Source organism: Accipiter gentilis, chromosome 28, assembly GCF_929443795.1.
Source record: "Accipiter gentilis chromosome 28, bAccGen1.1, whole genome shotgun sequence".
Classification (NCBI taxonomy): Eukaryota; Metazoa; Chordata; class Aves; order Accipitriformes; family Accipitridae; genus Astur; species Astur gentilis.
Window position 1 is genome coordinate 2,718,429 of NC_064907.1, and position 19,922 is coordinate 2,738,350.

The window sequence follows — 19,922 nt, forward strand, 5'->3', positions numbered from 1 at the left end:
GCTATAGTGTGCTAGTCCATGCCTCACTAACACTGAAAAGCAGCCCAAACAGTCCTTCTTTATTAAAAAAAGTACAAATCTGAGAAAAATTACAAACAAATGCCAAAGCAAGTGCATTCAAACAGAAAATTCTCATGTAATTAAGCAGCTGTAGTCACTCAGTGGTTCCCCTGTTTGACTTACCCATTTCTATTTATTTTATCCTGATCTCTTACTAGTACCAGAGCGCCCTCCAATACTTGTAAGGATTAGTAGGATTTGGTGAACAAAGGGTATGCACTGAGCTCATCCACCACCTGCAAAATTTTATAATCCACACTCATACCGCACCCCAGACTTCTCTCCAAATTGGGAGATTTTTATTATTATATTATTCATCATGGAACGGGACATCTGGATGTCATTTGGTCCAATCCCCTTCCCAAGACAGGCCACATAGATCTGGTTGCCCAGGACTGTGTCTAGATAGCTTTTGAGTATCTCCAAGGATGGAGACCCCACCAACTCTCTGGGTAACGCATGCCAGTGCTCGGTCAACCTCACAGTGAAAAAGTGTTTCCTGATGTTCAGAGAGAAGCCCCTGTCTTTCAGTTTGTGCCCATTGCTTCTTGCCCTGTCACTGGGCTCCACTGAAAAGAGCTTGGCTCTGTCTTCTTTACACCCTCCTTTCAGGTATTTATATACATTGCAGAGACCTGCCCTGAGCCTTCTCTTCTCCAGGCTGAACAGTCCCAGCTCTCTCAAACCCTTCCTCACAGGAAAGAGATGGAGAGATAAGGGATGAAGGATATTCGAAGAAGGAAAAAGTTCCTACTTTTTTCAGATTTAAATGGGTTTCTCAAACTCAAAAAAGCATTGAGCCAAACTTCCAGATAACCTGAAAATATTGTAAGGTTACAGAACAGTCTGTAATCGGATTCTTCATTACTTAAAGTGATATCCCCCAGATTAGCTGCACTACCATCCTAAAAAATAAGACTGCAAACATTTGCCACTGAAATACTACTTTTGTTTTCACATCTTACTCTGATTCCAATAATTACAAAGTGTACTCTTCATGAACAGATTTATTACAAGCTGTTATTATATATTTTATTATAAACTAAAAACAATTAAAATTCTGTCTAAATAAAATTATTTTTGCCTATCCTAGAAACTTCAAACTTTACACATATAGTTCGACAAATATATATCTTCCAGAACTCAAACACACTGCAATTTCCTATCAGTAAAGATGCACCTGATCAACCTTTGCTTACAAGTCTTCAGGAACTTTATCATGCAGTGAATTTGTACACCGTAGCATCTGAGAGTTACTCATTTTTCTACAAGAATGTAGCAGAAACCCTACCATGATTGCAGACCCTGACATAGCTGCATTAATCTACAACCTCCTTTGTAGACTACAAAACCAAAGGTCTCTGATCGTGAGGCTATTAATACCTAGGTGAAAATGACTTTATAGTAGAATACATTAACACAAGCATATTAAGTTTCACCTTTAAATATTATGCTGGCTTTTCAACAAATAATATGTACAGTTTAGGGGCAAGATCTGAATAGCTACCTATGCATCTAAAGGTCCAGGATCAAGGCAGTATTTGCATCTCTGATGCAACACAGTGGCTCAGCACAGGAAAGACTTAATATTTTTCCAGAAGTCACAGCTTTCTGAGGGTCCAGTACAAGGGTACACAGTCTGCTTCTACAGCAGCTGAGAAGCATCACACACCCCCTTTGCTTTCAGTTCAGATGCATTTCTGATCCCTCATGAATAATGCAACACAACACGACTACATCAGGTAATGGTAGTTACACTTTCTGCTCTGGGAGAAGGAGAAAGAAAGCATGAAAGTATCTCTCCATGACAGTGCATCATCCTTTTTACATTCATTTACACTTCAGAACGTAGTAAATACAACCAGAACAGATGGCGTTCCTGGACTTTCAATACAATTGTATCACTGTCTGAATCGCTTCCTTAACTCCCCTATCGCAGGTTTTTCCCAACATGGACCCCTGCATTTGCTCATTTTCTTTTTCCTCCCTTATCATTACTGTCAACTTATAAGCCATTTCTCTAGCTCCATTAGAAACGTATCTATAATTCTTCCCCACTCATTTTCTCCAGTCCTTTCCCAATCTCATCTCTTAAGACCTCCCAACATCAGTTTCTATAAAGCATCCAATATAACATATATTTCTATAAGCAACAGAGAATAAAAAGAAATTATCTAATCCTGTTTCTCTCAACTATGTACAAAAAGTTGATTTTGTCCTTGGTGCAAGACTGTAAAAATTCCAGACCTGATTTTCAAAGCTGAAGCTGTACCAGGATGGACTACAAGTTACTTCCCTGTGCATCATTACACGCTACCTACTAAATTTTGCTGCTGATCTCAGACTTTCCATCAAGCCCTGACTGCACAAAATTCCCCAAAGAAATAAGCCAAACAATAACATTCTCTTTAAAATTGTGTTGAAATCAAGATTTGATACCAGAAAAAACCCCCTCTGTTTCCGTAAGAGTAATTTGCAAGCCATGCAGGGGTGCTGGAGAAGGTGTGTGTATGAAAGCTCTGCCAGAAAGACTGCTGGAAGAATGACAAATGAGTGATCTTTTCAACAGAGGTTCTGTCTAGTATGACAGACATTTCCCAATGCTTTCTCAAGGATGTCAGAAACTAAGAGACGACACTCCCCATCTCACCATATACAAAAACAACAACAAAGTTACCAATAAAGGTACAACAAACATCTGTCAGATAACTGCCAAAGTAAACTATTTACCTTTCTTTATTCAGAAGTGGCAGCTAGAGTTCCTATCACAACTTCAGCAAAATACCTTTTAGGTTAGATTTTAAGTCCATCTTTAAATAAACAACCATGATTTTAAAAACATCATTGCTCATACTGTTTTAGCTTCTCAGCAAAAGAGGCACATATACTCCCACAAATTTTGATTCAGGTTCTTTTTATTTTTACTGTTAAAACATTATGCAGCTCCATTTGAGACCATTCATTCAAACTATCTTTAAGAAAAAAAAACCTTATTTTGAGAATACTTTTTAAGAACTGTAACTCCCAGCTTAAAATGAAATTCAGTGCTCATTCAGTTAATTCACTGCTCATGAATGGCTAGTTATACATAGCTCGTAGGAACAAAGCAGGTTGCTTAAGATGCCAAACCAGTGTTATCTCACCTCTGAGCTTAGCAATCACAACGAAACAAAAGGGACACAACATACTTGTTCTCAGTAGGTACAACTGTGGGGAGATGCTTGGTGGAGCAACGGGTAAGAACTTCAATACAAATCAATCCGGAGGTTAATACACAGGTATGACTAAGCTACTAAGTTTCTTCACTGTTAATTTTAACTGAATGCCAATGCCTTTAACCATTGCATTCCTAAAGTAAAGATGTAGAAGAGGAAGTGGATCGCAAAATGAAAGATTTTATTTTTATTCTAGCATTTAGTGTTAAGGAAACACTTCCTATTTTCCTTTCAGCAACTCAGTTGCCAACCACAGTATTTGAACATATGCAGTTCTCAGCAGAAGGCTCCCAACTCAAATGCCACTGTAAACTGGAGAGCAGTGACATCTTATTTAAGGAACAGAAATAAACACATTTTATGCTTTGATTACGCAAACACTTTATATCGGCATAAGGCAGCACTGCTATCAAAGGAAGCAGTCCTCCCACCTTCTGTCAATTTGTTTCCACCAGAAGGCCCTTGCTGGTGCAAAACCCCTATAAAGACTGGTTAAGCAGACATGGAGGTGCAGGAAGAAGGTTCTGGCAGCAGCACTCACAGAACTAAAGTTTTCAGGTCTGTAGCAAAGTATGGAAAACAGTTTTCTCTATTTGACATGTAAACTCCATAGACATGCTGACACCATTCAGTAAAACTAGTGACATTAGACCCATAAGAAACTCTGCATGAACACTTACCTACCAGCCCTTATACTGTCCATTATCCCTTTTTTTTTTTTTTTTCAGCAATGTGGCATTAAAAACAGAGGAAACATGAAACAGAGCACTGCTAGTTCAGTTCTTCTCCAACTCTTCTTTCCTACAACTCTTCAGGTTACCAAATCAAACTTTGAAGACACAAGATTTATTACCAGGCTTACCATGTGGTCAATAAATATTCCTGTCATGTAAGGAACATTCTCTGACTTCACTTTATGACCACTATATCAGCAAATCCACAAAGATAATTCACATAATGTTCATACATACATGAAAACAGTTATGCGCTACTACATATAAAGTAGTTCATGTATATACACAGAGAATAAATGGCATTAAAAAGTACAGGAGAGGCAGGATGGACTAGATTACCTCCAGAGTCATCTAGCCTTCCAACCTAAATTATTCTATAATTCTATAAGCCTATGAATATAAATATACAATCCTAATAAAACAAGATATTCCACTGCCTGTTCTTAAACAAAGAAATTTATTTAAAACCACAGACAGTGAACACGATGGAAAAAATTGGATGGAAAATATCAGCAGGGTTCATGCTGACTTGCAAATTTACAAACAAAATCTCTAAACTTTCTGCAAAAAGGGAAACAAAAGATTTCAGTATTTGTCTCTAATTTTCTCTGTATATCAAGCACAAATTATGTTGTCTATACAAGTACAGTTTATACTCTTCAAAAATGAGGTTCCTTTGAAAACTGAAAAGAATTCAGATTTGCAAAGACTTGCCATTTAAAAAAAAAAGTGTTCTGTGTTAAAAATTTGTACTCTACTAAGATTTATTAACATTCAGCTACTCCTTTCCCTGTCTTCCAGTCTTGTGTTGGCTTGTTTTTCTTTTGTGATCTTCCCACTATGTCAAACAGCAAACGAAAGAAACATCTAGACCAAAGTTATAAAAGTCACCTTGGATAGCCACTAAAGTCTAACTTGACAAAAATCAGGCTATGTAGTGGCTAATAATTCCATATTAATAGCACTCCCTTTTTCTTCTCTAAAGCCAAGGCACTGCAACAAGTATGGGCCCCACTTCCTCTGTAGTTTAACCATTACATCTTCCATCACCTATCACTGCAGGGGTGCACAAGAGTACCCACCTACACTCCTCAGCCTCGTAGCCACTGCCTAAGAAATACACTTTCATCATCTCCCAAGGTAGGGGAGAAGTCTCTGCTTTCCTTCAGCCTCTCAATTTCTGACCCCCATTGCAAAGCTCTACACCTCCCTTAAATTCCATAAGTCTCCACCCCCAATCTCTTCAAAGCCTCTGGTCTTCTACCCTCCTAACATGCATCTTCATTTTTCCAGTCACATGTACCTTCACCTCTTAACTTGCTACAACAAAAAATACAAACTACTTCAGAAAACAACATACACAGTTACATAAATCCACTAATGCAGTAAATAATCACATACTCAATTTGAAGATTTTGTAATACTAACAAGCTGAAAACAACCTTCCAGAAATAACCTACAAAGGTAAGTTTAGACTGAGTTATTTGCAAACTAAAGGACAGGAATGCAAATAACAGTCGGGAGGACATGATCAGAGCTAACATTTATTTTGATAAATAAATAAATAATCCAAAGTCAGCACAATAAAATTCAGTAAAGGCATACCTGAAGTATATGTAGGAAGAATTAAAATGTACAAATATAGTGGTTCAGTAGCAGTCATGCTACAGAAAGATCTTGGGATCACAGCATTTCACAAACTAAATATAACTCCTGCAAAAGAGTCAGCTTTTATTTAGAATTCTGCATGAAAGACAAAGTAATTATTCCACAGTATTTAGTGCTGATGAAGACTCACTGAAAACAGTAAAATGTGGTGTCCAAACGCAGACTAAAGATGTGGATAAACTTAAGAAAACTTATAGAGGGATGACATAACCAGGAAGGAGTCCAAGGAAACTATGCCCTAAGAAATTACAGCTAATTCTAGATGAAAGAAGACTAAGGTTGACAAAATGTTCCAGAGCAAAAATTATAAAGACTTGTTCACCAACTACCCAGGACAGAGAATGAAAAAGTTTGCTTAGATCTCCACACAGGCAGCTTTGCATTGGATATTAGGAAAACACAAAGAAAAGCACTAGAAGATACAGAGACTGTACAATCTTCTTCTGTGGAGGATTTAAGAAAATGTTAAACAAGCATAGGAAAGGCACAGCCTAAGCATGCTTGAACCTGTTTGCATATAAGATTTTGGATTATACAATTTTATATGCCTGCTTTCATCCCTCTATTTTTATTATTCGTCTTTACCAAAGCCTGGTTAAAAAGAAGAGTGAATTACATCTTTCACCTCACGAAGAATAATAAATCACAAGAAAGAGTGATTTGTGTTGTTATGAAATGGAAAATGGGTAAACACTGAAAATGTTGTAAAGTCTTTCACTATGCTCCTCCACAATCCTTTCACTCTGCAGTTTTTAAGGGTCATCATTTTGTAATCTAGAGAAATCTTAAGACAGAAACCTTAATTCCCTGCCTATGCACAATATACTCCTACTATGAAAATCCTTTATATAATCTAATCGGTATATTAAGTATGTCACTTTTACTAGTAGCATCCACAGAAATGCAATATTCTCACTAGGCTACTTCTCCCTTGTTGCTCAGTTTAAATTAATGTCTGAAGGAAAAATAGAAAGTAAAATTTATCATAGGTTTTTATTTTTGAATGGTTATTGCCCACATATAATCATTTTAATTTTGAAGAAGAATCAGAAGAATTTAGAGACTATATTGGCTTTATTAGATGGAATTATATAGGTTATTGTGCTTGTCAGACAGAAAAAAATAAAAAAATGGAAAAAAAAAAAATCAAGTCCACTTTTACCTGGTTTACATTCATAGAGATCACAGCATTCCCCTGGCTTTCCTGATGCCTTAGAAACCAAAATGTTCAAATAGCCAGGCTGGCAAACCTTCCTCAAGCAGCCTGCAGGATTACACACACAACGGCTCGGGAGTGGACAGCATTCACCAGGAGGAGCGTAGCCTTCAATCAAGATGGAATCTTCTGGACAGCGAGGAGAAAACTGGACTTCACAGCGGGCCTTGGAGCAATCAGGTTTCTCTTCTGAAAGGGAGAGAAAATCAGCATGCCATAAATGTCAGTAAAACACTGTACTGAAGCTGTAACAATGAGCTCAGATAAAGCTCCCTTTCTTCTCCCTCCCCCCAAAACCATAAAAAGAAAAGGAAACTGCTGCTGCTGAACTGTTTCGCAAAAATTACAGAATAAGCTTAAAAAAATATCTTCGTAATTGCAAGATGGCAGATGCGTTATGAAATATTTTACAAAAATTTTAATTTGTGCAATGTGCGTGACTGCTGAACCCACACAGCATCAATAAACATCTGTGAAGCTACACATTTGGCCATGACATTAAGAAACAACTTGTCATATCATGCACAGCCCTGATGTTCACACCTACACCTTCAGTCTCTTAACACTTTCCATTATGAGCAACTGATTTTAACGGATTGATTTATTAAACTTGAATGACCTGAACTGAAATCTCACATATTCAAAAAGCTGGTTAAAAGTTCAACAGCTAACATATTTGGGGAGTTCATGCATTAGCAGAAGAGGATTATTCTTGTACACACTGCCAATGGTCACATTAAAAATGTTGTTCCTATGTACTTCAGTGGCTTGAACAGTAGAAGAGAAGAGGTTTGACTAGCACTGGTTATAGACATTAGAGGTTTGAGGTGCTAGCTGCAGGCATGTAGCAATAAGAAAAGGAATATGAGGAGTAAGGTCAACAAGTCGGTGGGAATGGTGACAAGCTGGGCAAACACTAAGACAAAGACAGAATCAAGAGATAGAAGAAGATTCTTGGACAACTAGGTAACACTCTTCCAAAACTTGGAAAATAAGTCAAGATTCCCCATTCTCAAAACCACAAATCTTAATTCTGGCAAAAATGTTGTGTCATGCCCTCCAATGACTAAGCCACAATGGGAAAAAAGAGACCACTCCCATGACCAATTTACTCCATAATGTGAACAGTGAGAAACTTGCTCATATCCAAGTGGGTCTCACTTTGCTCAATAATACCTGAGCCCTGTTAAAAAACAAGTGGACCCAAGAAACTCAGAAAAGCAGTATCTTCAGGTCAATCGGACATAGTGACTAAAGTGTTTGGAGGCAACACAGGAAGGCTTCCCGGACCTGACCAGAAAAAACATCACAACAATAGAAAACCAAGACCTGAATTTATAAACTGTACCACTCCTTGGTTATTTGCAAGTTTGCAAACTAGATGGTTCTACTACAAGCGTCACTATTACCCCTACAAAATTAATTGAATACTTTGCTTGTTGTCACTAAAGTTAGATGCAGAATAGTAGAAATAAGTAAAAACAACACTAACTTTATTAATCTGATGTTTAAGCTACCGCCATTATAAAAATTAATCTCTAGTGATAATTCCAATGATTGAATAAGATGTAACAAGTATGAGCATCTCTGATAAAAAGTCAAGAATATCTTCTCCAAGATTTTAGTAACTCATTGCTTTTGGAGTTACTAAAGTTACTGGATGTTGTGTTTGGGTTTTTTTAACTAAAAGCAACACAGCAAACGTGTAATTCTGCTTCCAAACATACACTGAATGTCAGTAACAGCAATATGATTTTTTTTCCAGAGGATCATTTTTACATTTAATTTTAGTATATTCTTTGGAATTCTAGATCATATTGAAGAATCAAAGCAGTATTGCTCATCTACATGGTTGATTTGCTAACTGTGCTTTAGTTTCTTTTAAACTTTGAGGGATATAATGCCTAGACATGCAAGTGCTTAGAAAAATATTAATGTAGGTCTTACCATTAGTAATTGCAAAAGGAAATCACCAATATAAACATTTGCCTCAATTTTAGTTGGTAAATATAGCAAAACAGATTCAAAAAATAATTACACATATTTCCTTCATGTACAAGTACTTTACATTCTTTCTTACAAGCAAGAGATATGACTAACTTAAATGTGATACTAGATAGCGTCATAACTCTTTTCTTACAGTTAACCCCCCCCCATTTCCATCTATCTTTAAAATAGCCTAGGCTAGATATGTACTTTGCCTAGCATTTTAAATAACATTTGTAAGACCAATTTTTTTTTACACCTACCCTTACGTTTAGGTTCTTACCTACTTTATTAAACACATTGTTCAGACTGAACATTACCAGTTACAGAGGTTCACTGCAGAAAGGTGTATAAATAATAGATAACATACTAGTTTCAGTATTTTATTGATCTTCTTTTGTTTATGGATATAGTAAAAGGCTCGACATTTTAGCTTTTAGAAATCTTTTCATTTTCCACTGCATATTGTTCAATCGCGCACAGCGAAGTGACAGGAGTCCAGTAGCAGCCCTTGAAGTCCATGCTCATGATAAACTCTTAAATTCACACTGTTCATTACTTGATCTGCCCTAGTATTACACATCCAGTGATTTCCCGATTTCCATGACTAAGAGATAATCCCATCCTCATGCAGTCTCTCTTGTGAAAAGACTTCATATTATACATATTTTAAAAAGTTTACCTACTTTTTACTTGACTAATTTACATACATACATATCTGTATCAAGATATCTGTTTCCTTAAGGACTACTTGTATTTGACCAATTCAAGCCAACTTTCAGAAATACAAGGTTTGTCAGAAATGCAAGTCAAACTGTTGGGATTGAGACTATTCAAGACTCCAGATATATTTTTTTGAAGACTAATGCAAAGCCTGCTGTTGGAGTTGATAAGATTACCTAGCAAAAATATGAAGAAAACAAGGATATATCCCTATCAGCATGTAAGAAGCATCGCAACCAGAAGAAGAAAGAATTCTAAAATAGAGAAGCGTGACAAGTACTTATGTATGAAATGTTCACTCAGTGTTTCATAGTTATCTTTGATAGTCTTTTCCACATTAGAGTATTGTGCTCAATGTAGTTAACTGTAAAGAGTCTACTATTAAATAAAACCAGCATCACTTTCAGAGGAAACGGTTTAAACACAACCACCACCTTGCAAAGACATGTTTGTGTTTTAATACCAGGTTACATAACGCCAGCAGATATTTAGAAGTTTTTCTTTTTAATCCAGTGTCACTATTACTTTTATACTTCAGTCCTGAAAAAAACAAACTACTTGTGTAAATATTGTGCTTCCAAATGATAATCTCAAACTGTACATGGTAAAACATTCCCTTCCCACTATACAAATGCAACTGAGCAACAGGAAAGTCAAATGTATCAACTGAAGCTGGATCAGCCAACAGAAAATTGTCCCTTCAGCTTCCCTAACTCCAGGCCGCAGCAGAATCAAGGGCAGGTAAAGAAACTTTCTGCAGACTACATCACGATTTGGTTCTTGATGTAGATGCGGTTTTCCTTTTGTGGAAAGAAGCAAGTGGCTGAAATGATATGTGATTGGCAGTATATAAAGTGTTTTCTTGTAGAGTCCCTACATTATACTTCTGAAAATAATCTTTATCCAAAACGTGAAAATCTAGCAGGTCCCAGTGTAGCATTACTATATTTTAGTTACAACTTTCATCAGCTGGCACCACACACTAGCATAATGGTGTCCTCAGCCCAGCACTCACTGCAGTATAAGAAGGTGGGAGATCTGTTTTACTGCAGTTCAGTAAAACCTGACAAGGGCTCCTCATTTTGATACGAAACCTGAATAAAAGACATTACTTTTAACAAACCATTAAGAAAACTTTCAAGGTTTTTCTTCTTGTTATCTCAGCAAATAGCAAGCATACCCATCTTCTCTGTTTACAGGGATAAAGGTTTGTAGGAGACATATTTCTACAATTCATTTTAGTAAACTTGTTTACCTTTTCATTACTTGATCAAAGAAGGCATCAAAATTAAATCTGTTCTCAAAATAAATTACAAACATTAATACAGCCATAAAAGTCACTGCTTTAGCAGGATTCCTGATTTAATTCCATTACATACAGCTATTTAAGATTTCATCAAACAAGAGGAATCAGCGAATAGCTCTTTTTTCCTTTACTAATAAACACTTCCAGCCCTATAAGAAAACATGTCAGAGCAGAATAATTAAAAATACAACAGACTATGTCAAAAGACAGAAAGGTAGGGCAATGGCAAGCTGCATTCCACAGAAAACAACTGTGAAATCACTCACCAGGGATATTTCTGATACTTTACCCCTTTTATACACCGAACAGGGACTATTTCAAATCAGCTTCTCAATACACCAAGGTAGATTCACAACCATGACCTACTGCTTCTCTGTCAAATACACACATGCACTGTGAAGCACTGATCTATCTCCCAGATGTTGTTAAGCTGCTATTACACAAATCAGGATCTTCCTAACCAACATCTTCAAAGTCAAACATGGTATCAGGACTTAAACCCCATTTTATTATCTTAATTTTGATAATAAATACAATGTAAACAATTACTATGTGTGCCCCAAAACAGGAGAACTTCATTTTCAAAGCAGTTTATTGAACCTAAAATGTAAGATTTTCAAGGAAAGGGAGAACTACGTATGTGACTTATTATGAAATAAATTAGCACAGCAAATATGCAAGATACTTATTCCTGAATAAAGAAGCATCTTAACACACGGATTGCATGGCCAAAGATACACGTGCATCACACTCTCCTAATCTACAATGTAGATTCCCTCACAAGAACCATTTCATACAACGCTAACTGTATGTAGAAGACAGTAAAATTATTTGTTGAAGCAGACGTCTGGTTTTGCAATTAAGACTTTGTACTCCGGATACTTACCATATCAATTAAAAATATATTTTTATAGAGCATTGTTCTGCCTCTACCCTTGAAGCAGCTGATAGGTCTCATTTAAAAAGTTGACTGTTTCAGCAAGGTAAGAATTTGCTTATGTAACTCACCAATAATTTAATGAAGTGAGGAGTCGTATACACTTTTGCTGTTTGATTTTTACAGAATCAGTTAATGGAAAAAGCGTTTACAACTTAATCACATTTCAGTCTCTCCTTTAAAAAAAAGCAACTATTAACAAGGAGAAAAATTACTTGTCAAGGATGCATCCATCAAACTTCTCATAAATTTAGTCTGAAGAGATAACCTTCAACCCACTCAGAAAAACTTAGTTGGCTGCAAACATTGCCTTTATGTTCAAAAAAGCAGTATTTCAAATGACTACACAAAGAACAGAAAGGATCAGTTGGTTTGCTGATGAGGTTTCTCTGTGGGACACATTCTCTTCATAGCCTTTCATCAACCACCAAAGCTGGAAGTGTTCTGCTATCTCTGACATCTCACCAGCCTGAGCCAGCAAAGAATCTCTACAGAGATAAAGGAAGAGTCTGGATCAATCAAGCTTTTACAAACTATCTATTCTGAGCCAATCTTCTGAAGAAATTCAGAAATGTATCTGGAAAGATAACATTTTTAATAAATTGAACACAATACAAACAGGAAAATTGACATTTTGACGAATTCAAAATAAGACTCCTATCCTTGGAAACAAACTTCATATCTATTCTAAAAGGCAGCCTTACAGACCATTTAATATAAAATTATTCAGTTTACCAGTGACAGTGCTATTTTTAGGTATAAATTACTACTGGTACCAGATTTGCATTTCAAGACAAACTTTACTTTCTCTAGGTCTGAAGGTTCAGGCTTATTTGCTGTTACTTTGCAATTAGCCTGCAAAAAAAACCTGCCATTACTAAGCACATGACAGAAGACACCCTACAATTACCAAGAATAACTGAACCACCTAAGTTACAATGTGTAACTGAACAATAATGACTAAGTTAAAGTACTGTGTGCTTTAATATTAGGACAGAGATCATTCATTTAAAAAGTCAGGATATGTCTCAAAAACGCTTCTCATCTTCATCTGATTTTTGTCTCAGAAGCACACAGGAAGGTTGTAGCATCTCAGAAGTCAAGGCGTAGTAACATTCAAACTGACCTTTCACTGCAACCACAGTGTATTTGTTATAAAGTGCATGAGGAGGAGGAGAGCAATCTTCAAAGGATAGAATAAAAAGAAGAAATCAAGATGTGGATTTCTTTTTTCTTTGTTATTAACATTAGAAAGTCTGTCATAAAGCAACAGATGTAAAGCTAGAACTTTCACAAAGTTTCTCCATATGAAAAGCTGCTACATCTTTTTAGAATTATGTTTCCCATGACCTTACAAAGTCATTATGAGGAAATGGAGATAAAATGGCAGGTTTCTGAAGTCTTCATGTTATAACCAATGCTTTTTCTGAGAGAAGGTAAGTTCTTTACCTTCCTGAAAGGTTTATACAAGACTCAAACTGGCCACTAGTTAGAGCTGTTTTTATTGAGACAGTCACTAAATATAGGAAGTCTAGATCTCCGGGGAGGTTTTTTTGTTTGTTTTGTTAAAGTGGATCGGTTGTAACAAAACCCAACCAAACATAAACACACAACCCCATCTTGGCTAGTACCAAAGTAGTATGGAAATAAAAATGGTTCCTGAAGAAGAAGTAAAAACTTTGCTTTCACCTCTGTATCAAATTCTTTTCCTTCATTATGTTTGCTTGCTCTGCTTTGACACGCTGAGAAAGTATACGCCAAGTTTAGTTAATGAGAAAAGCAGAGCAGTTAAAACATTGGTTAGCACACCAAAAGGATCGTAAGGTATAACCTATTGTGGGAGAAATGGAGAAGAAAAGCCCCAATGGGGGCGGGAGGGTCTTCTCATTCTCCAGCTGGAACAAAATACACCTGTGCTTTTCTGGAAACCTTTTCGGGGGGGGGTGGGGGGGGGGTGTGTGTATCATTTTGTCAAAACTTTGTGTGACCAGAGATGCCTTTACTCAGTCACCATAGAAACGAGGACAGAATGTTTTCATTGAAGGAGAAGGCTGAAGAGAACTATCAGAGACTCGGGTCTGAACTCTTCCGCCAAGATACTTAAACTGTTCTACAGCTGCTCCTTTAAAAACAAGTTTTTAATATGTACAGGTATGGATATACATATACATATGTATACACACAGAAAGAGAATAATTTTTTTTCCCTCTGTCAGGTGCCTAAGGAGAATACAGAATAAGAAGCATTTTGAAATAGCTAGCTTAATATTTCTTTTTTCAGAGCAGTTCAAAATAGAATATGGTTCACAAGGATGAACATTTTGTATGACTAAGCAAAGTGATGTACTAAGCTCAGCATACATGCTTTGAAGACACATGTTGTTCAGCTTTGCATTTTTGCTTCATTGTAAACCGGTTTTGTGAAATCTAGGCTAAAATACAGCCATTTTTACTGCACAGTCTTACAGTAGTCACTAAAACACATTCCAAACAATAGTCATACTGTACTGTTATACAGTGGCAGGAAGGAAATATTAAAAGGATTAGGGATAAACAAGAAAAATGATTACCCAGCTGAAGCAGTCAGACAGACAGGGATCGATATAGGAATGCAAAATACCCAAAAGGATTTTCAAGAATCAAAAGGACAGTTATAGTAGATTAAAAAATGAGATTACCTTACACATACAATATGCACAGTACTGTATACGGATGAACTGCTACAAATAAAAAAAGGAACTAGAGACTAACCTTTTACCTAAAACTGAACTTTATTTAAAATCCATTCTGTTTTTTAAAGGAGTTTTGCTTTGCTTTCCATCATTCTGGCACTCTGGATTTTATGTACTACACAGTGGAGCAACCTGTCTCACCCATATTATAGCCTAATCTCCTTGTAATTTAACAGCAACAGCCTGCAACTAACCTGGGTTAAAAAAAAGTCACACACAAAGACAGTCATAGACACAAATTTTACTAAATACGCACTTGTCAATACACATCTTTGCAACATGGTATTCACTATGGATTTGCCAAAGCAAGGACCAAAGACCCATGAACAAGGGTTATGCCACTCAAGACAGCTAGAGCCAAGAGAGATAATAATCCCACTTGGATAGCAAAGCTATTAGGACATTATAATTCCAGTTCCTGAACATTTTTACTTCTGTGTACTGAAAATATTAAAAAGAAAGGTGGTAATCCAAAACCAAACACACACACTAAAATTGCAGTCAAGCTTTAAACCCAAACTGTCGTCTACGAAAAAGAGTTTTAACAGAATCAGTGAGGATTTGTCAGATACCCTGCATCTAAATGCAAATGCAAGTTCTATGAAACCAATATTGTTTGTGGCAGTAGCTGTATTTGGGTTCAGACCTCCCAGCTCAAAGCATTTCTCTGTGAGGCTTAGAAACAGTCAAATCTGGAAAACTCAAAGGTAGTTTTTCTTTTCCTCCATTTCATTTAAAACCTGCTTTCAATGGATATGTATTAACATTTTTTAATATAAATTAACAGCTTGAAACCAAAATTTAATCCAAATCTGTAATGGATAACATTAGCTTTCTGAAAGAACTGTACATGCAGCGAAGGACATGATCCCAGCCTGCTGCACAGCAGACAGGGGTAGGTGTGCCATCCCAGGGACAGGATCCATTTCCACTGGTAACTGCACTCCTTTCAATAGCAATAAAGTACCTTTAAACTTCAGTATTGAAAATACTTCACAAGTTAGATGGAGAGATGAGCAGGGCGCTACCTGTAGTCAGATTTACAAATGGGTTGCCTCCATTGTAAAAGAAAAAAGTGTTTTCAATACTGTCATGACTGAAATAACATTGTACATTGTGATTTCTTTATATAAGAAAGCCTATTATTCTGGGTGAATGATACTACTCCTACTTTAGGTCAATCTTTATATTGGCAAATCAAGTGCTATGTCCAAAGAAAGAAGGGTATGTAAACAGTAATGAGGTAGTCTCAACTACAGAGCCAAGACTTTAAAGAATGCCAAAACAATTTGGAAGTAAACCAAAAATGAAAACACTAAATTTGCACCAGTATAAACTGTATACACTTCAATGACTTACAAAAATGCACACCAGTAGTAAATTTACCTAAAGCAGAAAGTATTATTTACTACAATGATATAAGCAGCTGCAAACCAAAGGTAATGCTGAATGCGTACCAAAATGATGATAAAGCACAAATATTTGGAACAATTCTGCTTAATATAGCTTAAGAAAAATATATGCTAGCTGATGTTTTGAGAAGTATTCACTGATGCAACACTCACCTTGATGTGACAGGGAGAAAGGGATTTGAATTTGAGCACATAACTTATACCCCACAGAGGACAAACACCTCTAGAGGCAGCTGTGGATGTGAGGAGTACTGAACAACATGCTATACCACGCAATCACACCCAAAGTAGTAGTCCCAAATCGCTGTTTGCTTCCTAATCAAAGTCTGAAAACATAAGCATAACAAGGACCCAGAAAACACTTGCATTTGCAATAAATGTAAACTACAATCAAAACACATGATTTTACATAGAAATGAGAATTCACATATGTGAAGTTAGCCACCGAGATAAAACGCAGAACAGCAAGAAGAACAATTAGTTTTCTAGAGCTAGTTTAAAAAAAGGCAACTAAGGTGCAAAAATTAACTTAGAAGTGAGGGGGTTGATATTCAAAGGAACACAGCTTTTTCTTCTTAGTGAAATTTAATCAACTCCTGTCTGCCCATCAGTGTTTTGTTTTGTTAAGTCAATAAAAATAAATTTAAGAGATGTGCTTTCTTCAACTTCTCTGATCTCTGCTAATGTTAAAAAAAAAACCAAAACCCAAACCCCAAAAGCCAAACCCACACCCAATAAAACAAGGACTTAAATGCTTTAAGATAACTTCTGGTCAGTAAACTCCATTATGCAAACTAGTTTTTCCAGCTATTATGTTCAAAGTACCTCTATGTCTGATTAGCAGCTTAACTGCATACTTCTTAAATACTTTCACAAAAACACTCAAGATGCATAACATCAGAGAAATCAACCCTGTTCAACATTTCCTTCTTCATTTTACTAACGTAAGATACCATAGTTATAAGAAAGTACAGAGAGGCATAGTTTCCTTCATTTAAGCAAACAGAAGGTGACTGCTTCCAATGGTGAAGGCCCATGCCCAAGTGTTTCAAGACATTTTCATTCTCCAACTGCTATAGTTCATCTCTCTTGACTTCTCTGGGTTGGCTTCTTCCCAATTTCTTCTAAACAGCCTCTCTAAATTTAGACTTTAAATGCATTTCTATTATACAAGATTTTACATATTACCAGAGACCTTCCTGAATTCTTACCCCCCCCCCTTTTTTTTTTATTTGACATATTTGTTAAATTTGCCTCCCTAGAATGAGGATAAGTATCAACTTACTGAACAAAATTTCTATGCATTACTTCGGACAACAGAAAAAGAGCTCTAGCTACAATATGAAATGTGACAACAAAGCAAAAGGAGCTATTATAATTTTGGGTGAAAACTTTACTGACACAGTGAATTCTTATGTAAAAGTTCTTGCTGCCTTGCAGTGAAGAGATTCTACAATATTCTTACTACATTTCCAATTACAAGAAAAATTGTCAACATGAAAGAATTTACTTAAATAGCTTAGTCCTCCCGAAAAAGTAGATACAGGTTTTTACTAGATTTATTTTTTCAGAGAAATGACACTTAACATAACTCTAGTTTAGAGCATTTCACTGAGTACAGAGATGGTGGATATTCCACATAAAACATTATCTTTTCTCCAAAGACAAAGTCTTCTAATAAACTGCTACATCTGACACTTAAGATGCAAGAAGCACAAATAAGCAGCATATCAGAAGACTTGGTTATAAAAAGTTAACGCACTCTGTTCTTTGGTTCTTACCCTGGAGGCAATTTCTCATAGTCCATGTAAAATATGGAATATTTAAAATATAATATTCTCTGGATATAGGCTTTCTTGAATCCAAAGAACATGTGCACTAGGAAAAATAAAATTAAATAAAGCACTTACACATCACACAATGAATTTTATTAAATTCCAAGTTCCTGCTTGCAACACCTGTTTTCAGTGCTAGCTTGGATGGGTTTCTGTTTAATAAATAATTATTTATTGGGAAAAACATCATCAAAAGACAAAAAGAAGCACATGAAATTTTAATTTTAGTCTAAGATCTAAGCAGTTTAAGCTTGAGAAGACAGCTGTCCGACTGTTTGCACAAAAGTTTTTGAGGACCAATTAGAAAAATAAACAGACAGACTACTGGAAAATTGAGAATCATCTTACTCTTCCTGCTTCCAAACTACAGTAGTATCCAAACCAGAAAAATCTACACATTTATGATAAAAAAAAGCAACATAAGTCACACACACACGTATTCACAACCAGCCCCCAAACACACTAAAGACCACAAGGAACTACAGTATGGGAAGGGCAAACAAGTTGCTCCATTCTGCAATACTGCCATACAACACCCAATGTAAGGAGCCAGATTATTTTGAACACAAAGTGAGAAACATGTAATATCCACAGTGTTCCTCACATAGTCACTAAACCGGTGTCTGCGCAGGGCTATGCAGGTACATAAAATACTCAAAATAGATGATAACAATTAAACACAGCTTCATGTCCATCATACATTAAATGCTACTACATAGCACCACCCTGTTACAGCATCCCTTATTCTACCTCAAAGCAGCAACATCCCACAGAGGGAATTAAATGTCAAAACTACAAAAAAGCAGTAAGTCAGAGCTTACACAGCACTGAGCTTCTGTTAACACTTGTACAAGGATTTTGCTGACTGCAATAGTCATTAAACTTGGACCCTTCTATTTCAAGCCGGATGAATGCCAACATCTTTTATTATGAACAAAAGACAGTGAGTCTGGAAAAAGACCAATGACTCTATGCCAAATATATAAAAATAATCTCTCAATTTCAGAATCTTGTTGGCTGCAACATTCTTTAATTAGATTCAGTTTCTGATCTCATTTGAAGCATACAGTTGTGTATTAACTAGCTAGAAAGCTCGTTTCCAAAAGCAGCTTAAAGAATGATCTAGATGACTGCAAGTATGGTAATCCATTTTTCCCAAGCGCATTGTTTAGGTTTGGGGGGGGGGGGGGGGGGGGGGGTGGGTTAGCAGAACTATCAAGTAGAAGAAGATCACAAATTACGCTGGCTTAGAGATTTATTCTGATTCTTTACCCTGTGCTTTTCTTATTGTTTCTTCTTCATTGTCCTTTCTTCTTAAGTTATCCACTTATTGTTTATGCCCTCCGTAAAGCAAACCCCCCAAACTATCTACTTCACATCTTTTCTAACCTTTTGTCTTTCTTACTATACATCCCCACCAGTACAATATACAGCAACATACTTGGTTTGTGTAACAATGTACCTTAATACAAAGTATTATTTTCTCTCAAACACCAAAGGAAATCATATTTGTGGCATTTTGTATACCAACTTCCATGACACAACTAGAAAAAGAAAAAAACTAAGAAGTTCAGATGCAGAAGTATTTAATTAACATAATTTCTTAGGGCAGTTTAACTAAGCCTCAAATGCAGATTTAATTTACAAGCACTAAAATGTGGGTTGCATACCTTTGTGGAACATTATGCAAAGTAACAGAAGTTACTGCCAGGAAACTGCAGATACGGTTGCACTTTGTTAGTGAAGTGAAGCAAATTAGTATTATTTCCAGTAAGATTTCCATGATGGCACTCCTTGCATAGGTTTGGGATTCAGTCACACCAAAATGCATTTTTATATCAAACTCTGTACAGTGCATGGCTCAGGAATTTGACACTATCAATGTACATTAACCCTACATATAAGTTTGCAGCAAACATGTTAGTTTACAGAGTATAAGGTTTGGTGATCAGAGACAAGGCACACCAGGTTATTAATAAACTGGTCAAGTATATAAGATGGCACCTAATCTACAAAAGTGATATTAGCATCTCCCAATCATGAGAGACACCAATGGTGTATTTGATGAGCTGACAGACTCCTCAACAAACCTGGAAAAA

At 36.2% G+C, this 19,922-nt stretch overlaps 1 protein-coding gene across 3 annotated transcripts in view; it reads right to left on the reverse strand.

The window, feature by feature from the left end:
• The window catches only part of CRIM1 (cysteine rich transmembrane BMP regulator 1), a 203,475-nt gene that overhangs the window by 107,061 nt on the left and 76,492 nt on the right, over positions 1-19,922 (reverse strand). For 2 of the 3 annotated variants that reach the window (XM_049831051.1, XM_049831050.1), the window contains exon 3: positions 6,840-7,082. The exons of the other annotated variant lie outside the window; for it this stretch is intronic. In XM_049831051.1, coding sequence (XP_049687008.1) covers positions 6,840-7,082 — 243 coding nt within the window. The remainder of the gene's footprint in view (positions 1-6,839; positions 7,083-19,922) is intronic. 3 annotated transcript variants of the gene reach the window in all.